At 36.3% G+C, this 18961-nt stretch overlaps 1 protein-coding gene across 2 annotated transcripts in view; it reads left to right on the forward strand.

The window, feature by feature from the left end:
- The window catches only part of LOC130872444 (protein NPAT), a 42245-nt gene that overhangs the window by 9395 nt on the left and 13889 nt on the right, over positions 1–18961 (forward strand). For both annotated transcript variants that reach the window (XM_057766337.1, XM_057766338.1), the window contains exons 2-13: positions 66–184; positions 2102–2162; positions 3091–3163; positions 5569–5609; positions 6185–6409; positions 7599–7680; positions 9311–9398; positions 10038–10129; positions 10210–10297; positions 13058–13154; positions 14530–14658; positions 17093–18715. In XM_057766337.1, the coding sequence (XP_057622320.1) occupies positions 66–184; positions 2102–2162; positions 3091–3163; positions 5569–5609; positions 6185–6409; positions 7599–7680; positions 9311–9398; positions 10038–10129; positions 10210–10297; positions 13058–13154; positions 14530–14658; positions 17093–18715 (2718 nt within the window). The remainder of the gene's footprint in view (positions 1–65; positions 185–2101; positions 2163–3090; positions 3164–5568; positions 5610–6184; positions 6410–7598; positions 7681–9310; positions 9399–10037; positions 10130–10209; positions 10298–13057; positions 13155–14529; positions 14659–17092; positions 18716–18961) is intronic.

The raw sequence follows: 18961 nt of genomic DNA on the forward strand, positions 1-18961 counted from the left end.
AAAAAAAAAAAAAAAAAAAAAAGTACAGAATTACTGAAGTATTTGAACTTCTCTTCGTCATTTAGGTTACTTACAACAAGAAAACCTCACATCTACGTGCCAGACGTTTATTTTGGAAAGCTCAAATTTAAAAGAATATGCAGAACACTGTACTGATGAAGGTTTTATTCCAGCCTGCTTACTGGTGAGTTACTCATTCCTTATAGGACATTTCATTGCTAACCAACACAGAAGACTGGAAAGCAAAGCCTTAAAATGAACTTATTAATGATGTGAGGCACTGTGTCTGTTGTCCCATTTGCTTGGGAACTTAGAATAATCACAGGATCAGTTGAACCCAGGGGTTAGGGACAACTAGACAACATAGCAAGACCCTTGTCGTTCATCAGCCAAGTGAGCTATGGCAGATAGCAACATCACATAGATGGAAGACAGATTTAGTCAGGCGGTAGATATCTATAATGCAGACTTTGGAAGACTGATGCAGGACAATTGTCATTACTTGTAGAACAACCTGAGCTACATAACAAGACCTTGTCCAGAAATTTAAAAAAATATATCGTCACTTCCTTTTGTAGCTATCCATATATAAAAGGAATATTCTAGAGTTACGTGATTTCACGTGGTACTTGAAGTTGTATGTTAAGGACGACTTTTTAGTGGATTGTTTGGACTGTTCTAATTTTTCCATGAAAAGATGATCAGAAGACCCCAAACAGCTTTGGACATCTTGAAAGAGTCGCAGCACTAGGAGAGGCGGCTCAGGCGCCTGTGGCTCTTCCCAAGCACATTTCATACCCAGCGCCCATGTCTGATGGCGCTTTAATTTTTTTTTTTTTTTTTGATTATGTGTATTTGTCTATGTTTTTGTGAGAATATGTACACATGTATGCAAGGGCACTCAGAAGCCAGAAGAAAATCGGATTCCCGGAGCTGGAGTCACAGGTAGTTGTAAGTCGTCCTGTATGGGTGCTGAGAACTGAACGTGGTCCTCTGAAAGGGTGGTAGTGCACTCTGACCCTCTGACCATCTCTCCAGATAGGTGAACGAGGTCTTGAAAGGAAAATTGCATGCCCAAAGTTCAATTCATTCTTAGAAAGAATGAAGAAAATGGAGTGATTTCTTAGGCAAATCTGCCTTCTCAAGCTTAGTGCTGGTTAAGTACTCTCTGTCTGAGCTATATCCCAGCTTAATTTTTACTTCTCACTTTGAGTTTGGTTTTCCCTAACTTACCTGAATTGGTCTTGAACTTTCTCTGTAGCTCAGACAGAACTTGAATTTACAGTCCTTCTACTTTACCCTCCCAAGCAAGTACTTAGGGAATATAGGACTGTACCATATTCCTTTAATCCCAGCACTCAGGAAACCAAGACCAGCCTGGGTTTTGTAGTAAAACCCTGTTACTCGCTGTGCCCCCACCTCAAAAAAAGAAATCTAGTATTAAAAGTTGAGAGGGAAAAGAGACCTAATTGCCTGTGTCAGACCTCTTCCTCGGTATATTACATATGTCCTCAATATTATCTAAAATAATTGTACTAATATGTTTGCAGTAAATTTTAAAGGATTTGACACATGCTATTAAGTTTTTTGAAATCAGAACTCTTGGTTCCAAAATCCTTGCTATTTTAATAACTTCAAGAGTATGTGATCATACTGTTGTAACAGACTACTCTTGAATTGTAGTGAGCATAGGGAAGGCATGTACATTAACAGAAATGTAGAGCTCCTTAGGAAGAATATTTCATATGCACTTATTTTTAAAAGTTCAGTTTTACATGGTTTATGTGGCTTTCAGGTTTGACCTTGGTTTTCAGGTTAGACCTGGGACCTTATTTCTTTAAAACAGTAAAAGAGAATATCTACCTCCTGATTGGAAACTGCTTTTTATGACCATGCTTTTGTTTTACATAAGGATTCATGTAATCACAGTTCAGACGGATAGCATGCTGTCAAGTGTGTACAAATGCCTTTAGTGAATGTTGGTGGCCTGCTTCTCTACCCTTTCCTTACTGGATTTCTGCAGCCTAGATCTTTTGTTGGCTTTTATGATGGGAAAGTGATAGTTGTATGGTTTGGTAATATTTGATCTTTTGTTTTTCAGTCCTTATTTGGAAAAAACTTGACAACAATTTTGAACGAATATGTAGCCATGAAGGCAAAAGGTAAGAAGTTGGATGTCATTGTTTTTAAGATATAGTGTCATAAAAAGCTTTGAAAAAATTAATATTATTCTGATAAGATATATTTTACTGGGAAACAATTTAATTTTGCTTATAATGAGTAAAACAAATTCTAAAACTCCAAATATTAACTATCAGGCATAAGCAAAAACTCATTTTAAAATGAAATAAAGCTGAATGAACTCTAGGTTATTTATCATAATGATGAACAACCATTTATATTTGCTAAACTATTTTGAACTGACAATTTAATTTTAATCTTCTGTGTAATGTGAAACTAGGCACAGGACTTAGTCGGAAAATTGGCTCAGAGTTAACAGAACATAAAATAATTGTTTAAATTTCTCATGATTCAGAGGGAATTAGTGATTATTTTCTTGACATTGTTCTTTCTCATAGTTCATATCATCAAAACTATTATTGTTAGATTAATTATCATGAAGTAATAGCCAAAGGAAAAGTAACTTGCTTTACTAATGCCTGGTTATGTAAGCATCATGTTAGGTGCTTCATATTGTATCTCACTTAATTTTTAATCCAGTAAGAAGTAATTCTTACAACTGTTTTTAATAAAGATATCAATTAAGTTTGTACATGTAGGAGTTTCTATAATGTTTCTGAAAATTATAGTTTGCCTTTTCTGATACAAAGAAGTTAGAAAATTATCAGCCTTCTAAGTTGTTTTAGACACACTTTTTTACTAGTATTGAATTTGATTCTCTGTTTTAAGAAAATAAAGCCACCTCATTGGCCCTTTTCACACTGTTACAAATAGGCTTACTTTTCAATCACCGGTGGAACTTCTACAATTTAGAAAAGTTTTTGTTTATTTTTCTGCTATAATCTATGTTTTTGTTCAAATTGAAAAATGAATTTTCTTCAACTGAGCTTATTTCCTCTTACTATTTAGAAACATCAAATGAGGTCCCAACAATAATGTCATCTCTGTGGAAGAAGCTAGACCACACCCTTTCTCAGATCAGGTACTATGCTCATTACAATGTGCTGAGGACTGTACATGCACTTCGGCTGCAGAACTACTTGAGATCCTTATAATGTGCACATCTAGCATCTTGAGAATTTCAAAGGTTTCATAGAGGGTGGTAGAAGTTCTTTGTCTTTAATTAGTAGAAATAATTTGAAACAAATTGCATACTTTATTTTGGTTTTTCGAGACAGGGTTTCTCTGTGTGGCCTTGGAGTCTGTCCCAGAACTTGCTCTATAGACCAGGCTGGCCTTGAACTCACAGAGATCTGCTTGCCTCTGCCTCCCAAGTACTGGGATTAAAAGCGTGCACCACCACTGCCCTGCTTTTCCTGCTTTTTTGTTGTTGTTGCATACTTTAACATATTGTTTACAAATGAGGAAATTGCAATATATAGAAATTTAGTGACATTTTCAATTTTGCATAGCAACTTAGAAACAGTTCAGACCAATATACAAAATTCTTTAGACAATCATTTCTTTTTTTTTTTTTTTTTTTTTTTTTTGGTTTTTCGAGACAGGGTTTCTCTGTAGCTTTGGAGCCTGTCCTGGAACTCCCTCTGTAGACCAGGCTGGCCTCGAACGCCTGCCTCTGCCTCCCGAGTGCTGGGATTAAAGGCGTGCGCCACCCACCGCCCGGCCAGACAACCATTTCTTAATGACATAATGTGAGAACTGTTGACTTCATGCTCAGTTGATTCTTTCCTTCTGTAATTTTCTACTTTCAGTATTTTTAGTATTTTCTACTTTTAATATTCTCTCATGGTGGAATACTTAATACCATCTACCTAGTTCATAGCCTTAGAATGTCAGTCTCAGCATCCTTAGAAGTATACCAGCTCTGCTGCGATATGTGTTGGCATCTCTTATGTAGTGGTAGAGTCTCCTGAAAAACCCTTCCTTTAAAAGCTACAAGTGAATATTCCATCTAAATAGCAGAGGCTTCATTTTTATCTTCTAGTTAGGCTAATAACTCTAAATGCTTTCATCCTGGCAGTGAACCACGTCTTATTTGGTAGTTTTGTCGCTATATTTCTTTCCCTAGCTCTTTTTCTGTCCTTGGAAACAATTCAAAAGATTTTTTTGCAGTGTCTGGAGCGATGACTCAGTCAGTCATTAATAGTGTCTACTACACAAGCAGGATACCTGAGTTTGGCTTCCAGAACCCATGTCAAAAACTGTACGCAATGGTGCTTGCCTATAATGTCAGCCTGGTTGGTAGGGGAAAGAAACACCTGGAAACCTGAAGGTCATTGGCCCGCTGGCCAGCCTAGCCAAGTTGGTGAACTTCAGGTTCAGTGAAAGATCCTGTCTCCAAAACAAAAGCAAGGTAGCAAGGAATTATGGAAAGACAGCCTAACATTACCTCTGTCCTTCATACACTGAGCGTACCACAAGTGTGCACATACACCTATACCACCAAATTCACATACTGTACTTGCGTACCAAAAAATAGGCTTTTATAATATAGTCTCTTAAAGTGATTTAGTTTTGAGGGTTTTTTGGTGGGGATGGGAGCAGTTGTTTTGGTAAGCTATTACATAAGATTCCTTTTACACAGGTTCAGGTTTTCTCCAAGGTTTTAATGTATTAAAAATCTTTATTCAGTTTAAGTTTTGTAGGTCTTGTTGATAAAAATTGACAAATTTCATGGGATAAGAATACGGTGCTTATGAGTGTTTACCTAAAGTTAGTGAGTAATTAAAATTCACAGTATAAGAATTACTTTCGGTGCCTGGAGAGATTACTCAGCAATTACAAGCACTGATTGCTCTTCCAGAGGTCTTGAGTTCAGTTCCACATGGTGGTGGTTCACAGCCATAACGTAATAGGATATGATGCCCTCTTCTGGCATGCAAGTGTACGTGCAGATACAGCACTCATACATTAAAATGAATACAGCTAAAAAAATATAAAAATAATTACTGTCTACTATGAACTTTTATGTTTGCTTTTATACATATATGGAGGATCAGTATAATTTCATAGTCATAAATGTGACAGCAAGAGGTCTTGAACTGAGATTATAAAGTATTGATGTATATGAATCAGGATTTCTTTATAGGAAAGTCTCATGGAACAAAATTGAATTGAGAATGACTATTTATATATGGCTTACTTAAATATATCAAGTTCCTAAAGTCAGATCAAACTATACCTTGATATCATAGCATTCCAGTGCATAATTATCAATTTGAATAGAAGTTTTATCACCAAAATTATGTTGAATGGGTGTTTATATGATTCTGTTTTTCTTCTAAAACAAATCACATGTAGACACTTTATCTTAGGGCAATCACCCTTTAACTTGTAATTTACATTATGTCTGGCCATAACTAAGCCAGGATATATATCATCTAAAACACAATACTTAAAGAATAACTACTTTGTTTTATTTGTTAGGAACATGCAAAGTTCTCCAGGGTTTGCTGCCCATCAGAGAGGTTGGTATTTAACTTTAAGCAATCACACTCTGTCTCATGACCATTTTAGCTAACAGCACATTTGTGCTAGATCTATATTTTTTAATTGCTTTTTTAAGTACAATCATTAGACATTTTCATGTATCATAGTTGAGGGGACTTGAGGTATAGGTAACTGGTAGTGCATACACAAGGTCCTGAGGTTGATCCCTAGCAATTTAAAGCAGAATTAAAACCATATATGTATGCACATATACAAATATACATTTTCGTGTGTGTATATTCATATAAAATATATTCTAGTTTTACTAGTTGAGTGTTAAGTACTAGCATTCTTAATCCATAATTTTTAATATCTTAAATTTGGGGAAACATCAGTATGAATTATTGAAGAACAGGTGTATTTTGGGATTTGTGAAGTACAATGTATTTATTTTAGTTTGTTTTACATGAAGTTGTTGCATAAAGCTATATTATGTTTTCAAGGCTGTCTTTTAGTCTATATAGTGTATAGGCTATACAACATATAGAATCTTGGTCAGATTCTGAAATGCCTCTTGATAATGAGTTAATTTTGTAATGCCCATGTGTTTCAGCCCGAACAAGAAACGGAATTGCAGAAATCAAGCGACAGAGGTGGCTTGCATCTCAGGCAGCTCCCGTCAATTCAGAGTTACTCGTTTTACCTTATGGTTCAGGACAATTTACCACTTCTCCTTTGGTAGCCACACAAGCTGTTAAACCAACTGGTCAAATTTCAACTCCAGTGAGATCAAATATTGTAGTAGTCAACCAGTCACAGTCACAAAATACTATAACTAGTAAGTTTAAGTTTTATTCTTTACGTTCTGTAGACTGCCTTCCATTTATAATACATAATCATGACCCGAGAGACGAGAGAACTTATAAAAGGGGCAGACTTCAGGTAGTTCAGCAGCAAGAATGTAACTATGACAATGCGTAAAAATTGGCTCACCTGTAATCTCAGCACTAAGGGGGATCCGAAATTCAAGATTATCCTCTGCTATGTGCCTTCAAATAAAAAAATCTTGACTTAAAATCTGGGAGTCATCTTGGCTACAGTTCTTCCCTATTCTAATCAAACTGAAGTCCATCCTTGAATTCATCTAATTCTTAATTTGGGGGTAATAGTAGGAAAGACCTGACTGTGTTTTAAACAGAATATACATTATATTTTACCAGTCTGTCCTCCTGGAACGTCTTCCCAATATATGACCGTCTTTATGTGTTGACTATTTTGTATATTTCCAACTGAGTATTGAAGCTAGATATAAAGTTATAAATGAAGTTCTAATATCATTCTTGTTATATACATACTTATACAGAATAGTAAGAAGTGGGAAGCTAGTTAATATGTGCTTTGAGATTTGAATTCAGAACTCATGCCTCGGTTCTAAGGAGGAGTTTTATTACTGCCCTTTAAGATTACACTGGAGAGCCGGGCGGTGGTGGCGCACGCCTTTAATCCCAGCACTTGGGAGGCAGAGGCAGGCGGATCTCTGTGAGTTCGAGACCAGCCTGGTCTACAAGAGCTAGTTCCAGGACAGGGTCCAAAACCACAGAGAAACCCTGTCTCGAAAAACCAAAAAAACAAAAAAAAAACAAAAAAGATTACACTGGAGAGTCAGAGGCAGGCAGATCTCTAAATTCAAGACAGTCGGGGCAACACAGGGAAACCTGTCTCAAAACAAAAAGATTGTTCATTTCTCTTTCTTCAAATCCTGTTCTACACTAGGAGCATTCAGCTGATACTTCTCTTATACTTATTTTCTTTTTTAAATTTCTTTTGTATTTTTAAGTAGTAAAACCTTAAAGGTATAAGTACTGTATTGCATAGATCTTATTATCTTGTACCGTGCCTTGCTCATAGTGTTACTCAGTGAATGTTACTGGACTTTAGTATAAAATAATAATTAGTCTCTAATGTTTCTGATGTCATTACAAGTTTATGTGTGTTTCTTTGACTTATTGTGTTTTCTTAAAATACAGCTGCAGAGTCTTTAAATATCATACCCGGTCCTCAGGAAAGGAAAACTAGTACCAGTTTAATGTCTCCTGGTAGGCGTAAAAGGTAATTACTTCTTATACTTACTTGACATACTGCCCCAAGCCATTTAAGATGGACAAAATAGAGTTTAGTGAATATTTACATTGTGAGTAAAGTAAAAAGACTAGATTAAGTTCTTGGGACTATTATTCATTCCATAAACGGCTTTTCCAGCATTCTGACTTCACTGAATTCGAGTTGTGTTTTAATCAACGGTGTATCTTACTGTTCACTCACTTTCTGTAGTGATGTGCAGAGTAATGTGTGTCTTTCAGATGATTTTTCCTCATTTGTAGTGTTCTCTTAAATGAATGTAGGTAGTGTTAGTTTTATGGTCCCCAAGAACACATAAAGTTCAATCATACCAGTATGTTTTAAGATGTCTTTTCCAGAAAAAAATTTTTCTGTTCTACTTCAGCTTGTATTTCTTAAAAACAAAATATGAGAGATCAGAGTGGTGTTTTTGTTTGTGTGATTGCTTTTTTTTTTTCCCTTGGAGTTTTGTTTGGTTGGCTTTGGTTTTTTGTTTTGTTTTGTTTTTAGACAGGGTTTCTCTGTGTAGCCCTGGCTGTTCTAGAACTCACTTTGTAGACCAGGCTGGCCTTGAACTCACAGAGATCCACCTAATTCTGAAACTCAAGTGGTGGGATTAAAGGTGTGTACTGCCGCTGGCTGGGCAAGAGATCAGAGCTCTAATTTTTTTTAATGACTTTATTTATTTTTATTTTATGTGCTCTAGTGTTTTGCCTGCATGTATGTCTATGAAGGTTTCACATCCCCTGGAACTGGAATTACAGACAGTTGTGAGCAACCATGTGGATATTCTTTAATAGCTAGTGTGTTTCTAACCACTGATCCATTTCTCCAGCCCCTATAAGTGATTTTTATCTATTTGATCATCTGTCAACCAGTAGGTTTGGGGTTTTTGGTTTTTTGAGGGTTTTTTTGTTGTTGTTGTTGTTTTGTTTTGTTTTGTTTTTTTGTATTTTAGTTTTGGTTTTTGGTTTTAATTAAGAGTTTTCACTGTGAGCACTCTCTAAGACTTGACTATTACAAGCTTCCTTTAATTAAAAGTCTCCTTTATTACAAGCCTTCTGATTTAACCACATAAAACAGTAAAATATTTTCAGAAACTTTGACCATTTTATTATAAAAGTTCATGAATAATTAACTATTTTTCTATAAACCCACTAATACAGCTGATCTCATTCTATCATAAGGTAGGTAATGGAGCTGTGTGTGTAGCTCAGTGTTAGAACATGTGATTAGCATGTGTGAGCCCTAGGTTAAATCTCCAGCAGTACCAAAGGAAGAAGAGGATAAAAGTAACAAGAGTTCATAGACTTGAGACCACATAGCTAATTTTGTTTAAGTTTTGTTTTTGTTTTTGTTTTTGTTTTTTTGTTTTTTTTTTTCATCTTTGTAGTTTGTCGTTGTTTATTAGAGCTCGAGTCCATTACATTTGAATCTATGTCTGGTAATGCTTTCTCTATTCTTCTAACTTTGTCCATTACATTTGAATCTGTGTCTGGTAATGCTTTCTCTATTCTTCTAACTTTGTTTTTATGGGAAGAAAAAAAATATGAACTCAAGATGTATATACGTGGTCTGTTAAATATAATAGTAAAAGATAAGCTCTTAAAATGTATTTCAGTGAATCACAAAGGAAGAATTTCACATCGTCTGGACCTCATTCTTCAATAAGGAACTTACAAGATCCAAATGCATTTGCAGTAGAAAAAGTAAGTGACCTTCCCAAAGTTTGCAGCTTGAAATAGTCTCAAATTTAAAAACACTGATGTATATCTAAATAGTTATGTGTGCTTATGAACTTTGGTATGAATCTGAGAACATATTGCATATTGAATAGAGAATTGTAACTGTAAAGTTACACTTAGAGAACACACACATGCCAAATGCACCAAGTAAAAATTCTTTGTGATTGCCAGGTCCTTTGATTTAATTGAGCATTTTACCAGGATCAGATAATGAAAGGCATTGTGTGACAAAATAATGTGTAGCGCTGCGTTTTAGATGTACTGAAGACCAAGTTGGTGAAAGATCTGTGACAGCACTTCTGAATCGCAAAACATTGTTCAGGACTAAGTGTGGAGGGAGGTATCAGAACTTGGGTTTCTACTTGCATTTATCATAACTGTCTACTGCTGTTTTTTTTGTGACATTTTTGCTTATTCGTTATTTATTTAGAGATGAGGTCTTGTTATGCTGTTCAGATTGAACTCAAACTCCCGACTCTAATTTTAATCCTACCTCAGTCTCCCAAGTTGCTGGGATGAAAAAGCATTGGCTTTGGTTTGATTTGGTTTTCAATGATATAATATTTTTTTCTAGCCTTTTACTAGTCTTGATTTCTTTTTCAGCAAATGGTTATTGAAAATGCAAGAGAGAAGATATTAAGCAACAAATCTCTTCAAGAAAAGCTAGCAGAAAACATAAATAAGTTTTTAACTAGGTGAGCTATATGATTCAAAGCTCTGGTTATTTTTGCCCAATCACCCAACTGCACTAATGGTTTTCCTTTTTGTGTTGCAGTGATAATAATATTGCTCAAGTACCTAAGCAAACAGACAACAACCCTACTGAGCCAGAAACTTCAATTGATGAACTCTTAGTGCTTCCGGTATGTGTAGGGGTGTGTGTGTGTGTGTGTGTGTGTGTGTAGGTAGGTATAGGGATATGAGTGGGTGAGAGAGTTTTGGAGGATTGTACAGTTAGAACTAAATGTTATCTTGGTTTTATTTTAAAATCATTGCCAAATATTGTATGTATAAAATCTAATTTATAATAATTAAAATAAAATTTTTATTGTATATGTAATTTGTTTATGAAGATATTTGAGCAGTGAACACATTTCAAAGACTCATTTATTTAAATATTAAAAATGGTAAGAATTTTTTCTAATGCTTCTAATAGCTAATATGCTTTATAGATACCAGTGCAGCTTTATTATACCTGTAAAAAATTATTCATGGATTTTTTAGTATTTAGTACTTGCAGATTCACTACACTGGTATCTTTGTATTTGATGAACAGCAGCTCTCTGTCTTGTCTTTCCTATACATTGCTAGGAACTGAGAAGTAATTTAAAGATTACTGAAATAGTATATTAAATATGACTTGCATTCATCCTGTACTTTCTAACAAACTGATCCTAAATGTAGCATTTCTCAATCCTAATTCCAGTTTTCTTCCCTAATATTTTTTGTCATGTTGAGTCTTGTGTTGGTGATGTAGAATTCTCACTGTTTTTTAATGAACTTTCACTTCCAACACCTGAGGGATTTTCCCCTCTTGCTGAACTGTTTGTGGTATGTTGGTAATATTCATAATTTCGTAGCTGCTTCTTTCTGACTTGAAGAACTCATTTATTTTCTCTATAAAGTCACTGATTAGCTTAATTTGTGTCATATAATTCATCTAGTTTGTAGCATCTTTGTATATGCAGTAATTGAGAAGTTGGTTATCTCTTGCTGGTAGCGTCTTTGTTGGTTTTATGTGTCTGTTCATACTTTTAAGGCTTCCATCTCCAGTACCTCTCAAAGGGAGCAACCAAACTATGTCAGCAACAGCACCAAATCAAACACGATACCAAAAAAAAAATCCACCCTCAACTGAAGCCAGCTCATACATCATAAAGACCATAGAACAGAAATGGACAAAACTAATGTGGTGTGTTACAAAGTTAAAAATTAGTAAAGGTGACAATAATAAGCTAGTGGAATGAAGACTAGAGCAAAGGAGAGAAGGAAAGGTTAAATAAAAGAATGGAAAAGAAAGTTATTAAAAGGAGAAGAAAGAACTAGTGATTAAAAAAAAAATCAAGGGGCTGGAGAGATGGCTCAGAGGTTAAGAGCACTGACTGCTCTTCCAGAGGTCCTGAGTTCAATTCCCAGCAACCACATGATGGCTCACAACCATCTGTAATGAGATCTGGCGCCCTCTTCTGGTGTGTGGGAAGCAGAATGTTGTACACATAATAAATAAATAATTAAAAAAAAAAAATCAAGCCAGCCCTGGTGGCACATGCCTTTACTCCCAGCACCCAGGAAGCAGAGGTAGGAGGATCTCTGTGTTCAAGGTCAGGCTGGTTTAAACATTGAGTTCCAGGACAAGATAGTCAAAATATTACTGAAAGTATTATTTATTTAAAAAGGAAACAGAAGGATGTGGAGGTGAATTATTGTAGCAACTTCTTTATGGGTAGTATACAATTTAATCTGTGGGATAGAGGTACAGAGTGGGAGTCTCTTCGGAGACTTCTGTTTCCTATGATTTAGGCTAGTCCTAATCCATACTGGATAAATGTCTTAAACTAATAGAGCTGTCTTTACTTCAGTAGCTTCCCTCAGTCTGTAGGCTAAATTTTCCCACTTTATCAGTTCATATACCCTACGGTGGAGTCTTTGGAGTCGGGGAAGCAAACCGCACTAAGATCATACTTTGAAAACAATAGACATTAAATATCCTGTGCCAATGTGACCATGGACATGAACTAATTTGCTGAAGCTTCAGGCTTCTCAGTTCTTACCCAGTGAACTGCATAGCAGAATGGTTGTTTCCAGACAACCCACTGTCTTCAGGCAACAGTCTCTGAGCTATCAGGTGATGATGGGCTTGCCAAGCCACAGAGAAAGGGACTATTGCCAGTTATATCTTTCGATGCTCAGACCGAACTCTTCCTTTCCCTCATTTCCATATCTATCTTCCTTATTTCCTTCCCTCAGCTGTTTGACCCTGGGTATGTGGGAAGTTGGTTCTAGGTTCCCTGATTTATGAACATCCCTTGTTTTCAGATCTCAGGTTGTCTCATCTTATTAGAATCCCTCTCAAGATTGTGTCCACCTACAGCCCTCCAAGACAGGGTAGGCAACAAAATGGGCCCCTTCTCCACTGCTAGCCTGACACAGTGAGGATTCACTATCTCAGCAACACTCCCAATAGCATTTGAGGATGTTGAGAACTGGGGTTTTGTCTTGTGGATATGTAAGACTGCTGATCTCTCTTTCACCCTACCACATGGCTTTCTCTTTGAGTGAGGCTGTGTTTTTCCCTTTCCCAGTCACCACTGGAGCATGTGCTTCTTAATTCCTTTATACTGTATCACCATCTGTCCATTCACACCTTACAGCTGTCCTCTTACCCGTGTTGTCCTTCCACCCATTCTTATCCTTCTGGTCCTCACTCTTCTCATCAACTACAGTTTCTAATCCACTAGCCCAGAAGTCTTATTTTCTTTTAGATAGGCCTATTGTTCAAATCAAAAGGATTTTCTTGTAGGGAAATTCTCATATATATAAAGATAATAATAACATGAATAATAATCTCTGGTATTAAAGCTATATTAATTCTACTTGTTCATGACTTTATTTTTACTTTGCAGAGTGAAATCCACATGTCTGAAGAAGCAATACAAGATATATTGGAACAGACAGAATCAGACCCAGCATTTCAGGCTCTCTTTGATCTCTTTGACTATGGTAAATACACCATTTACTATAGCAAGTAGACAAAATTTTCTCCACTATCTTGAATAACCTAACACAGAATAAAGTAACATCACCTAGGGCTTTTGAAAATTTCCTGTTTCTTTATAGCAAGTAATGTATGGAGATGCAAGGGTACGCCTTTATGTTTACTTAGGAAAGTTAAACTATAAAAACAGAATTGGGTTTTTGGTTTGATTTGGTTTTGTATTTTTACCAGTCAACATGAGGTGTGCTGACTCTATTCTAATACAGGTAAATATAATTGAGAGATCCTAAAAGAATGTGAAGTATTCAGCATTAAAGTCAGAACAGCCATCGTATCAGCATTCTCTATGACCTTGTTACGTGTGCAGATTCTTGAACCTTCCAGAAGCTCTTAATAAACGTTTATCATGCAGAGCCACCATTTGGGATGGAGAGATGGCTCGTGATCTGCTATTCTAGAGGTCCTAAATTAAACTCCCAGCAACCACATGGTGGTTCACAGCCATCTTTAGTGGGGTCTGATACCCTCTTCTGGCATATATACAAATAGAGCACTCATGTTAAACAAACAAACAAAAATCTTTAAAAAACAAAAAAAGAGCCACTAGTTGAGCTGGACAGTGGTGGTGTAGCCTTTAATCCTAGCACTCCAAAGGCAAGGCAGGTAGATCTCTGAGTGTGAGGACAGCCTGGTCTACAGAGTGAGTTCTAGGACAACCAGGACTGTTACACAGAGAAAATTGGTCTCAAAACAAACAAACAAACCCAGCAGTTGTAGTCAGGTATCATGACATGTGCCCATTGTCTCAGTATTCAAAAGACTGAGAGGCAAGAGGATTGCTTGAACCAAAGACTTCAAAAGCAGCCTAAGGCAGCATTAAAAAAATAATAAAAGGCCGGGCGGTGGTGGCGCACGCCTTTAATCCCAGCACTTGGGAGGCAGAGGCAGGTGGATCTCTGTGAGTTCGAGACCAGCCTGGTCTACAGAGCTAGTTCCAGGACAGGCTCCAAAACCACAGAGAAACCCTGTCTCGAAAAACCAAAAAAAAAATAAATAAATAATAATAATAATAATAATAAAAAAAATTTGGTGAGAAAAGCTTTGAATTCATATTTGTAAGTGGCGTATAAAGCAACATGTTAACAATCTTAAGGGTGTGGCTATAATAATCTTCAGGGATTCAGGTAGGGATAGGAAAATCAGGAGTTCAGAGTCAGCTTTGGCTAAGTTATAAGTTCAAGGTCAGCCTAAGCTACCTGAGACCCTGTCTCAGAAAAAAGTATGATTGAAATAAAACTTTGAATATTTATTTAATAATGGCAGTATTCGTGCTTTTTGTAGTATGGTCACTTAATTATTTCTCTATTCTCTTTTTAACAGGTAAAACAAAGAATAATAAAAATATATCACAAAGTGTTTGTAGTCAACATATGGAAACTAATCCTAATATAGTCTTAACTGAAGAAACTAATCTAGCAATTAAAAGTTCTTTTGAAACAGAAGAATCTGGTAAGATTTTTTTTGTTTGTTAATGATCAACTAAAATGTTAAAATTGTTTCAAAATTCAAAAGCAGTACTATTTAAATTAGAAGTTATTCAAATTACTACATAGTTCATTTTTATGTTTATAATTCCCTGTCCAAATCCTTTGATTAAAAGATTAATTTTTCATACTCATTTTTTCATAGAGCAGTAGACATACAATCTAATAATAAATAGATTGGCCAGTGGACAAGTCTGTAATGAAACAGTTTCATTAAGGCTCAAATTCTAATGTCTGATCTATTAGAGTTTTTCAGTCTTCTGAGTTAAGCTGACAGTCATAATTATTTCAAGGAAATTATACAGTGTATGCTGATAGTCTTGAATTTGGTTATTTGTAAGCTTGTAGGTTATCCTGCATCCCTGCTGCCTTTATTCGGAGCCTTTCGGTTATGTCTTTCTTGGAGTACCAACATAGCATAGTTAGTCCATACATAGGAAGCACTTTGTGAATTAAAGAAAAACATGAGTAAATCAGTATTAAAATTTTAAAATATAGAATATTTTTTAAAGAAATCTTGTCTAATATAGCACAAATTTATAGAAGTACATAATAAAATTGTATTAGCTTTCTGTTATGAAATCAAATCAAGAACTTGCCTGTGAAATCACCTCTCAAGTGAGAAAACGGTCTTTGCCAGCACAACAAAGAGTCCATTCAGTCCCTGGGTCTCTGTTCTTCAGATAGTCATCATCTTCACTTTTCATAATTTGGTAAACTTTATGCCTTTTTCAGCACCAGCCACCTCCATGTTATTTAGTCTCTCCACAAGCTATGCTTGATCATCATTTTTCTTTACCTGTTTTGATTGATTGGTGATTTTTTTGTGACAGGGTTTCTCTGTGTCGCCCTGGCTATCCTAGAACTTTCTCTGTAGACCAGACTGGCCTTGAACACAGAGATCCACCTGTCTCTATCACATGAGTGCTGGAATTAATGCTGTGTGCCGCCACCACCTGGCTCCTTACCTGTTTTTAAGTGAAATGAGTAATGGCTTCCAGTTTTTTCACATCTTGTCCTCAAAAACTTGTTTTGGAATATCTTTCGTTGAGTTCATGTTAATAACAAAGCTCAACTATGCATTTCTGAGGCTGAACTATATTTGTGCATTTGTTTGTGTGTTTGTTCACAGCTAAAAGATTGTTTCACTGAAGCTTTAGCATAAGCAAAATAAAATTTGTAATCCTGTCCTCAGAAAGTTTTGCAAATTCATTAAGAAACCTCTTTCAGGTTGAAAATGGAGCTTGTGCAAGAGTGTTTATGTAACCTAGTGCTCAATTTAATCTTTAGCACTGTTTTTTTTTTTAAATGTTATTTGTCCTGTATTTGTGTGGCCTAATATAATTTCCCCTAATCTCTCCTTTAATATAGAATTAAGTGGGCTCTGTACACTATATGATTTTACCAGTTATGATAGTTACAGCCATTTTTCTGGATTTTTCCTTATTTCTTTCCATATTTGTTCAAATTGTCTCTATTATTACTGCTGTAAAATTCACTGTATTGATGCTACATTGTTTCCTCTTAAAAAGATTTTTTTTTTAATTTCTTTTTGGTCTTTTTCCTATATTGTATTACAATTTTCTATTCTATGTGTTTTTTCCTAGATATTTTAATCTCTATAAGATCATTGAGTCAATTGTTCATATTTGCATTCTACAAAAATGTGTGTGGTTGTCCTCAGTAAATGTGTTAAATGTTAAAGTGTACACAGAAATCGTGTTAATTGCGCAAAATGATCTTGGTCTCATTTTACCATTAAAAATAAATCAGGCAAATAGAGTCAGTAGACATGGCAAAATTTGAAAATCCCATCATTCAGAAGGCTTGAAGTGAGAGAATCACTACAAGTTCAGGGCCAGTGTGGGCTACTTACATAGTGGGACCTGTCTAAAAAACACCGAGAAGAAGAAAAAAGTCTAGATAGGGAAGCAACTATTTCCACTATTGTTTAGAGCCAGATTAGGGCATTTTGTCTTCTGGTAAGTACTGGATGTTCTTTTTTTTTTTTTTTTTTTTTTTTTTTGGTTTTTCGAGACAGGGTTTCTCTGTGGTTTTGGAGCCTGTCCTGGAACTAGCTCTTGTAGACCAGGCTGGTCTCGAACTCACAGAGATCCGCCTGCCTCTGCCTCCCGAGTGCTGGGATTAAAGGCGTGCGCCACCACCGCCCGGCAGTACTGGATGTTCTTAAGCCTGTGTACATTTTCCTTCTTTGGCGTCTGTTTTCCTAGAAACTTGGAAACAATCTGATATTTGTTATTTGTGCATCAGTCTTAAACTTAACTGTTATGCCAAAGATTAGTGTTTTTTTTTTGCAAAGTAGGTTGTACAGGAAAAATGGCTGCTTTCAGAAGCTAAACATACTCAACATAACTTTCCATCACACTGGTGTTTTACAGATGGGCAATCTGGTCAGCCTCCCTTTTGTACATCCTTTCAAAATGAAGATGTATTATTAAGTGATTTGAAGAATGGCAATAGCCACGATGTTCTTCAAGAATCCCAGGAAAATTTCTCCCAAATAAACACTAACATTCAAAAAAAGGTCTTTAAAACAGCTGTACCTGCTGAACAGAAGTGTGCCCTTGATATTACCTTTGAGTCTGTGTCTAATTTGAGTGACTTTAACCAAAGAGGAGGCTCTACTGAATGTAATGACCATTGTTCTGAGTTATACACCAGTCAGATGCCCAGTGACACTGAAAGGGCTGTGGAGGTTGAAAAGGATTCTTTGTCTACAAGTATGCTGAATGAACCTCAGATACAGCCTGATATGCCAGTGACTTCATTTGTGTCTCTCAGTGAAGCCAATGATGAAAACTTAATTCTCTCTGGGAAAAATACCCAGCTTTTGTCCCAGGGTACTCCATTAACTGGAAAGCCATCTAAAAGTCAATTTTGTGAAAATTCTAATAATATAATAAAAGTTAAAACTAATTCCCATGGTTCCGAGTCACTAGATTCTTGTCAAACTCAAAGCAGTAAAATTGAAACTAATAGTGTGTCATCAGTTGCAGCACAGCCACTACCAGATTGCCAAGATAATTCTCCATTGCAAAGTAAAACATCGCCTGGGACTGTGGAAAGTTCAGGTTTAAATGTATCTGAACAAATAGAAATTCATCTTGAAGAATCAGTCCCTTCAGATAAACAGCTATCTAATGGTTCAGCATCTGTTGACTTGAATCATATGGAAAACAAGCCTGAGACACTTAAGTCTAAGAACTCCCAAGAGCCTTCCTCTTCTGTGAAAGATGGAGATACAATTTTTCTCTCTTTGGGTGAACACAACAGCTGTGAAGAAGTTGCACTGGTTCCCCGAGAGGATAATCCTGTGAAAAATAATCATTCGCTTCCTTCAGAATCTGGTGGTTCAGTGGGAGGGTCTCCTGAGACCCAAAGTACTGATGGTAAGCCTAGCAAAGACTCAGTGGAGGTGGATGCGTCAAGTATTGTCTCTCTCAAAATTATCATTAGTGATGATCCATTTGTTTCCTCAGATGCAGAGCTTAACAGCGCTGTATCTAGTATCAGTGGAGAAAACTTGCCAACGATAATTCTGTCTTCTAAATCTCCTGCCAAAAATGCAGAATTTGTTACATGCCTGTCTTCAGAAGAAACTACAAGTGCTGTTGTGTCTGTTGAAGTAGGGGATTCTGGCTCAATGGAGCAGAACCTTGTAGTGCTGAAACCTGAGGAACCTGTGGTAAGCAACCCTCAGAGTGAAGATGGCATTACTTTTTCAACCAGTGTTGCACCATGTGTTCCTAAGGACGGAGGATACATACAGTTGATGCCTGCCACAAGCACAGCCTTTGGCAATTCAAGTAACATTTTGATAGCTACCTGTATGACTGATCCAACAGCCTTGGGACCAACTGTCAGTCAATCTAATGTAGTGGTCTTGCCTGGGAATTCTGCACCTATGACTGCACAGCCTCCTCCACAGCAGTTACAGACACCACCAAAGTCTAACAGTGTATTTGCTGTCAACCAAGCTGTGTCACCAAACTTTTCACAAGGTAACTCTAAGAGCATATTGGAGGTGAGCTGGGGATATAGTGGTGGAAAGCACTTGTGTAGCATGTGCAAGACTGTGGACTTTATCTCCAACACTGAATGAAAAGTGATGTGTGTGTGTGATTTATATGTGTGTGCGCGCATTTTGGAGCTTTTCTGGATTGCAATCTTAATTTTCTTGTGTGAAGTCACTGACTAGGAGATAATATAGATAATTCACATGACAAAATACCATACAAATAATTGCT

The sequence above is a fragment of the Chionomys nivalis genome, chromosome 4, assembly GCF_950005125.1.
Source record: "Chionomys nivalis chromosome 4, mChiNiv1.1, whole genome shotgun sequence".
NCBI lineage: Eukaryota > Metazoa > Chordata > Mammalia > Rodentia > Cricetidae > Chionomys > Chionomys nivalis.